We start from the raw sequence: 7,793 nt of genomic DNA on the forward strand, positions 1-7,793 counted from the left end.
AGAGTGGTTAGAGAGAGTACATGAAGGTTAGTTTGAAGTGTTAGCCACCACTAAGGAGATGCTATCAAGTACCGTCAAATTCTTGAGTTCCTATGCAGCTTAACCACTTACTAGCTCTTCTACAAAAATGTTTAAAACCCGTTGTCTGTCAAGAAGTTAACTGGCAGTGTGGCACAATGAGTGTTTAAGAGGCCAGATAGATTTGTTTTCCTTCCTACAAGGGGAATCATTTATTATAATTAAAACATTCCTCTGCACGAGCCATCAAAGTTAAACCACACCAGTACAGTAACATCTACATTGAAGAAAAGGGTCAGAATTTACAGAATTCTTCTGGCTTCCAGATTTCTTGGCTTGTGCAAATAGCCTGAGGGCTCTGCTCTCTATTCTTCCTTGAGATTGAAAATAAGCTTGACATGATGTGAAAAAATGGTCTTGGAAGGGAATTCAAATGAGCTTATGCATGTAGAATATTAGACAAATACTTGGTACAGTCTGAGCACTGTAATGAGCTATTATTACTGTGTACATACTTATTAAGAGTTGTTAGATACACAGAGCTTCCAAGAATAAATATAACTAAGGCCTGTTATTTTAATTTTCTGGACTGGATTAAAAATCCAATTTAAGTTAGAATTTAAATTTCACTAGACCAGAGACATGAGGTTTTTGTATACGAGTGGAGCTCTTGATTTGCTGAATATGGAGTTCTGAGCTCTCCAAAATAGACCGTTTTTGGTCTGAAGTAAACTAATGAAATGGAGGGTTTAAATACAATGGTGTATAAAAGATTCTATTCCAAATAACTTGTCAATAAACACTGTTTAATTTCCATCCTGAGTTTTGGTGCTGAAGGAGATTGGATGGAAATGATGAAGCGGAATTAAAAGAAACATCCAGATATAACAGCCACTCTTCTCAAACCTCCCCAAGTGTTCTAGAGGTGCTATCAAAAAATTCTACCCATCACTGGCCTCCATTATGGTCTTTCAGTAAAAGCAATCAACTAAAAATCACGGAATCCCAAACACCACATAGAAACCAAACCTGTATACTAACAAATTACAACAGCAATAACAGAAAACGCCTTCGATTGTTTTATTACTCAAAAAAGCTTCATTTCTTTATTTAGCTTTCTGACTCTGTGCTTGTGCCTTCAACACTTTCACAACGATTTTCTGCTCCTCAATAAGGAATGCACGTTTGATCCTAGAAAGAAAAATAATACATGAATACAGTTTAAGATAAAACCCACTGATTTAATAGGCAGGAAAAGTACCATAAAAGAATTGAGTAAAGCAATCAGGGAAGATACGTCGAAAAGTAAATGAAACCCACCAGTATAGACTAAAAACTTAAGAGATGAAATTAGATGGCCAGAACTGTTTGGCTGGCTGAAAGTCTCCTTTCTACACTGGCAGTTTAAGTAGGATAGTCCTTCAATTCTGTGCCAATTGTATCTGCCCTCTTCTTCTGAGTCACGAAGGAATTACATATGGGAAACCAAAATGAAGGTTAAAAGCTAATGGCAAGAGGCATTTCATCAAGAGCAAAGTTTCTACAGCCTGGGGTCAGCTCTACTACTTACTAGCTGTGTGATCTTGGGCAAATAACTTTCTCTGTCAAAAGGTACACAAAGAATCTTATACCCATTTCACAGGGTTTTTATGAAGATTAAACTTGGAAGGAGTTGCATTGTGTGTACTCTGAACCTCCCTTTAGAGAGGAAGTACAGTTTATCAACTATGATTACAGTGCATGGGACCTGGCAAATAGCAGGTACTAACTACCATTCGTTAAAGCAAAGCTACCTCCACAGAGAAAGCACTCAATTCCCACAAAAACCTCCCCATTTATGATCTCTATTTGGAACCCTGGTCATATAATAATATGGCCTAAAATTCCTGGGATTTTGGACTCCTTCAAAACTCCCCAATGTAATCACATTATAGAAACACAACTGACTGGTGCCACTTTTACTCAGGACCCTTACAAATTCCCTAAACTTACTCAAAGACCAGACCAGTGTCACAGCTAATACTAACCTATAGACAACCGGTAGATCTACATCCAAATTTCCAAGAGCTAGGGCCCAAGAATTGGACTTTCGATAAATGTGCCCATGATTATGTATAGCAAGGTCTGGGAACCAAAGACTGGTAAAAGGCCAAACTCCACTGGCTTAAAACTAACACGTGACCCTTCCACCTCCATCTATCTTTCCAATCTCATTGCTCGTTCTTTCATATTCTTTGCCCTTTCAACCTCTTGACCAACATTTACCTATCATGCAGGTTCCACCTCAAATACCGTTACCAGAGTCCCAACTACTTGAAAGTAATTTCTCCTCCAAACTTCAGTCATAGTTCAGTTTTCCAGTATTTCATGGAAGTTCTATTTACCGTGTATTTGTACAACTATAACATGTTTACCATCCCCCTACAAATTAACTCCTGAAAGGCAGAGGGAACTTGCAAGGTTTGTTGTCAGATTTGGTTTAGAAACCTAGCCTGACCACTTTACAGAACTAGCTTTATCAACTGGAGGCATCCAACTCTTCTGAAGCAGCTCTGTAACTTGTGAAGACCAACCTCCTTGCAAATCCTCCCAGTCAGGTCTTTAGAGGCAATTCCTGTATATCAGTGAGGCTAAAATCAAGGGTCTCAATAAAACCTAGAACGAATCCCAGTGCTGCTCCTCACTGGCTGTGTGAATTTAAGCAACAAGCCTTGTTTCCTTCATAGAAAGTACAACAGTCCCTGATGGACTTTGGACGTTTAGCATAAAAACTCTACTACTACACTTCTACCTATGCCACTACCAACTCTCTCACATATCCCAACATCCCAGTCCTCGACCTGGAACACTGTCCTCTCCTCTAACTCACTCCACCAGCCTTTAGGTCTTCACGCAGGTGCCACCGCCTTAGCCTTCACCGAGAGGAAAACCATTCCAAGCACTCACCTTTTGTTGAAAGAATGAGGTTACTATCCATCCTGCTGCAGTTTTCGTTCTGGCACATCAAAAGTCTCCCTCCCGGCTCAAAATCTATCAATTCCTACCTGTTTTAGGATCGAGCTAAAAGTCTGTCCTTTAAGGGCCTGCGTAACCTGGGACTTCTACCTTTCTTGTCTATCACCTCCTGCAAAGCTCTGCTACAGCCATACTAGAACTACATACAGTTATTCTCTTCCTACACTTTTTAGACCTTCCTCTCTCCATCTACCTGACTGAACCAAAAACTAATAGTTTCTTATCTACCTCCTCCACAAAATCAAGGTCATTTTAATTTCTACATCTGGCATAAAGATGCCGCCAAATCCTAATTGAATTAAAGTGAACCAGTATCTTTACTGGTTTGTACAGTATCAATTGCCCCTAGCCTAGGAAGGACTCTAAAATAGGCTACTCGTGTTTACATTTCACCAGTCTTCTAATAATCATTAGCATTCAGTGTAACAGACATGCACACACGTTTGAGAAAGTCCATTTAAGAGTGATATTTACCTGTCACGAACACACTTAGCACACATGGAACCACCGTAGGCCCTGCTGACGTGTTTTTTCGTTTTGGACAGCCTCATAAGAACTTTAGGTCTCACAGCACGAACCTGCACAAAGTCAATGTTGAGATTATTGTGTGATGCTTTAACAGAAACAGAAATTGTACTAGATGTGACATATGGCAAGTATAAACACTAAACTAGAACAGGAAATGGTATACTGCTTTATCTGAAAGGCATTTCCCTGTATTTATCACATAGGCTTTAAAAGTCCACGTTCTTGACAGATGTGGATCATGGACGCTTAGTACTTTGCAACCTTCCTAGTGGTGACCTCTCCTTCACTCCATCCCTTACCAAGATGCTAATGCTCCCTAGTTCAATTCTTGTTTACGTTATTCAGAGCAAAAAGGATCACTTACTCCTCGAAGTCGGCCTGGGCACACGCCACATGCAGATTTCGGTGCTTTGCCAACCTTCTTGGTATAAAGGTAAACGATTCTATTACCTGGGGTTCGGGACCTAGAAAGTGAGAGAATAGGGAACAGGCTCAGCATTCTGCAGAGTAAATGACAATATGGATTTTAAATTTTAGAAATACTTACAGCCTAGTTTTGTTAGAGGCTGTATTGTAGGACAGCCTACGACGGTATGTCAAACGCTGGACCATTCTGAATGCCTAAATTAAGAAAGGAATAAAATTGCATTGTAGGAATAATTCAAACCTTACAGCAAAACAGCATCACATAATTTATACGTTCACATATTCTTATATACAATAATCCTTAAAGTATCTTATGAAAAGAATTCCCTATTTTAAAACTACTGAGATTTAAAGGTGCCTGGTAAGAATACTAACAGACCCATGTTTGTTTTCCTTATGGTAATCAATGGTGGCACTTGGTTAAAATTCACCAGATGTACTCCTCAAAACATCTGATTCTGTTTGGAGTAGTGTCCAGAAAAGTGCTACTAACAGGCAAATTTAAGAAACCCGGTTTTTAAAGGAAAAGCGCACCTGAGCATCTATGTTGAACCCTCACTTAGGCCATCTACTGGCCTATACAGCACAAGGGGCTAGCTTCCTTGTCTCTACATTTTTACGGAGTTCACACAGCTGTCATTAGTTACAAATGAGAGAAGCTATCCTGCCCAACCTAGTGCAGTGCCTGTCACATGAAAGATGCTCAGGGTTCAGTGTCTTGCCCCAAAGTAGCATGTGTGACAAGCTAAGTGCCAAATACTTATTTTTGTATCAAAGAATCTTTGGATTATGGCATTTTTTTAATCGACTGAAAATAACACTGCATGTCACTGAGCAAATCGGTATGTAAGTATGCCTATGAACCGTTTTCTCAGTTAACTGCTCAAAGTAACATGAAAACGTAAACAAGACTTGAATCCTCATTTTTAACCCCAAACTTTGTAATCATTTCATCACATGCAATGCAAAAGTAAAGAGCCTGCTTTTGTTGTTATAAGGTCTTTACTAACATTACACTGAAACATAACTATGAAGACACCAAAAGCGACCCCGAAGGCCAATGAGATCCAAGAAGCCACCATTCCGTTTACATCTCCAAAACCAAGACCGAAAACTCCCTATTAACATTTTTATCTTCCTTGCTATTGGCCTTGGAAAAGAAAACATTTTGAAACAACGACCCGAACATCCTGGTCTCCAGTCCTCCCAAAAACCTGAGAACATCTACTACAGGCGCACTTAACGTGGGCATTAAAATAGGAAAACGTTCTGCGACTTCGCAGCCTCAATCAGCCGAACCACAACTCGTAGGTCTCCAAAAGCGACCTCGAAGGCGGCAAAGTTCCAGGTGATGAGCTCCGGCTATTCCCGGCTCGGGAGGGGTGGTCCGGATCGATGGTGCTCTGAGGCTAAAAGCCGGGGGACCTGCTCACCACCAGCTTTCCTTCTGAACCCTTATTCCCTATGCCAGTCCAAAAGGCTGCGCCTGAGAAATCCTGGTTCCTCTAACTCCCCGGATGGTGGCCGATTGTAGAGGGAGTACACAACAGGGAAAAGGAAAATCCAACCATACCTAGAGACGCCGTCCCCGGAAGAGGAAAAAGGAAGTACTTACAAGTTTAAAGGTTAAATAGGACTGCGTCGGACAGGAAGTTACGTCATAACCAGAGCCGCCATGTTGTACGGAAGCCACCTAGCTCCCCTCCATGGGAGGGAATGCATAGCGCCGCCACGTTGTACGGCAACCGACGTGCCGCCTTTCCATGGGCCCGGATGCAAGTCCGCAACCCACAAAGCCACACTTAAGATCTTTTGGGAATCGCCCTAGAAGCAAATGCAAATGACAAAGGAACTGCAAAGGGCGGAGGTGGGACAAAATGAACTTTTTTCGTTCCTAGGGGCGCTACAACGTATTTAATCTAAAGGGCGCCAGCTTTGCAGTTAGACCTGGGTTTAAAACCCAATTCTGACACTTGTTATTAGTTGACCTTTGAGGAGTTGCTGTCTTTAACCTTCCCTTCTTTTTTACTTATCATTCATTCAAAGCACAAGCTTTACAAATTGGATTTAAATCCAGTATCTACTAATTATTAGCTGTGTTACTTTGAGCAAGTCTTTAAATGAGTTATGTCATGATCAAAGGCACAATAAAATTAAAGCACTTAGCACAGGTCTTGTGGAGAGCAAGTGCTCAATAAATGGTGGCTAATCTTACGATTATGTACAAAGAGCTTCACATGAGTGGTGAAATTTGAGCTGGGACTTAAAAATGAGGAGAAAAGGGAACCCCCCCCCCCGAAATAGCATGTAAAAGTTAACATTAAGTGCCTAAGTGTATTTTTCTGAGACCAGGATTCTTAGACTTCTTTATATTGTCAAAGGGATTCGTGACCTCCAAAAAAGTAAAGAGCACTTTGTCTGGACTCTAAGGAAAGATGCTAAAAAGGGCCTTTAAATTTTTATCTGACCTTAGGTTCCCTGCAAACATACTGAGGGTTGCATGCCGGTGTATTGGAGAGTGCTCCTAAAAAAATACATCCCTAGGGAAATGAAGAAGGTAGGAGCAGGGGACCCACAATGTGGTTGCAGCTGAGGCCTCAGCTATTCCAACTAGGAGCTCTGGAATTAGGATGTCTCTCATTGTTGTCCCAAACAGGCAAAGGAGCCAGGCCTTTGTATTCCCAGATCAGCGTCCTTACTCTCTGCGTGGCCTCTGACCCTGAGTGAAGCAGGTTCTTTCTTTCTCTTTTTTTTTTTTTCAAATGTTTATTTTTTAACATTTATTCATTTTTGAGAGACAGAGGGAGAGGGAGACACAATCTGAAGCAGGCTCCAGGCCCTGAGCTGTCAGCACAGAGCCCGTTGCGGAACTCAAACCGACGAACCATGAGATTGTGACCTGAGCTGAAGTCAGATACTTAACCAACTAAACAGCACAGGTGCCCCTCTTTCTTCATTTTTTTAAAAAGTTTATTTATTTATTTTGAGAGAGACCGAGCGCAAACGCGAGTGGGGGAGAGACAGAAGAGAAGTCAGAGAGAATCCCAGGCCGCCTCCGCGCTGCTCCATCTCAAGAACCATGAGATCACGACCTGAGCTGAAACCAAGTCTGACGCTCAACCTACTGAGCCACCCAGGCGCCTGGAGTGAAGCAGTTCCTTGAAGCTGAGAGCAATGTCTAGTGAGGGAGGCAGATGTGAGCCTGCTGCATTGACCCAGAAGAGAGAATTTGAGTAGAGCGTCCCAATATCCACTCAAGGTCCCTTCCAGGTTTCCTGGTCTGACCGTCCTTGAGGTGAGGAAGCAGGCAGGTGACTGAGGGCAGATTGCCTTGTTCATATTAGAGATCTGTCTTGGACTGTGAGTCCTGTTAAGGACATCATGCCTCACGTTTTTGTCACCATACCAAATGGAAGGCTCTGGTTATACCCTTCCCTTTGTTAACTCTTAAAGAGCTGCTTCTCTCCTGACCTAGTCGTGAGTTATTCCCCTCCTTTCCAGTCGGTTTTTGTCCTTCTGGAATCCCTTTCATCTCTGTAGCAAGCAGCAGGCAGAGTCAGAAGTGGTTTTTGAATGAGTGAACAAATTTACTTAAAATATATTCTCTTTCTTTCTGGAGAGACTGTGCTGGGCTGATGGGTACAACAACAGGAGATGGGAATCCTTAACACGCTGTAGTATGGTTTACTAAAGTTTCCATGCCCTCCTCTATCCCAACACAAAAGAATAGTGGTCTATCATAATTTTCCCTTATTATACTCAACTCAGTTCCCTAATGTGACTTTCTTCTCTTTCAATCTGTATTT

General features: G+C 41.7%; 1 protein-coding gene across 1 annotated transcript; it reads right to left on the reverse strand.

Annotated features, from left to right (window-relative positions):
• Positions 1 to 1,074: 1,074 nt before the first annotated feature.
• On the reverse strand, positions 1,075 to 5,656 carry RPL34 (ribosomal protein L34). The gene is made up of 5 exons (XM_025922337.2): positions 5,561 to 5,656; positions 4,109 to 4,182; positions 3,926 to 4,025; positions 3,508 to 3,611; positions 1,075 to 1,209 (listed from the first exon to the last, which is right to left on the reverse strand). The coding sequence occupies exons 2-5, from the start codon at positions 4,171 to 4,173 to the stop codon at positions 1,125 to 1,127; spliced, it is 354 nt and encodes a 117-aa protein (XP_025778122.1). The 5' UTR covers positions 4,174 to 4,182; positions 5,561 to 5,656; the 3' UTR covers positions 1,075 to 1,124.
• Positions 5,657 to 7,793: the final 2,137 nt, after the last annotated feature.

The sequence above is a fragment of the Puma concolor genome, chromosome B1 (genome assembly GCF_028749965.1).
Source record: "Puma concolor isolate L17-30 chromosome B1, mPumCon1.1.hap2, whole genome shotgun sequence".
NCBI lineage: Eukaryota > Metazoa > Chordata > Mammalia > Carnivora > Felidae > Puma > Puma concolor.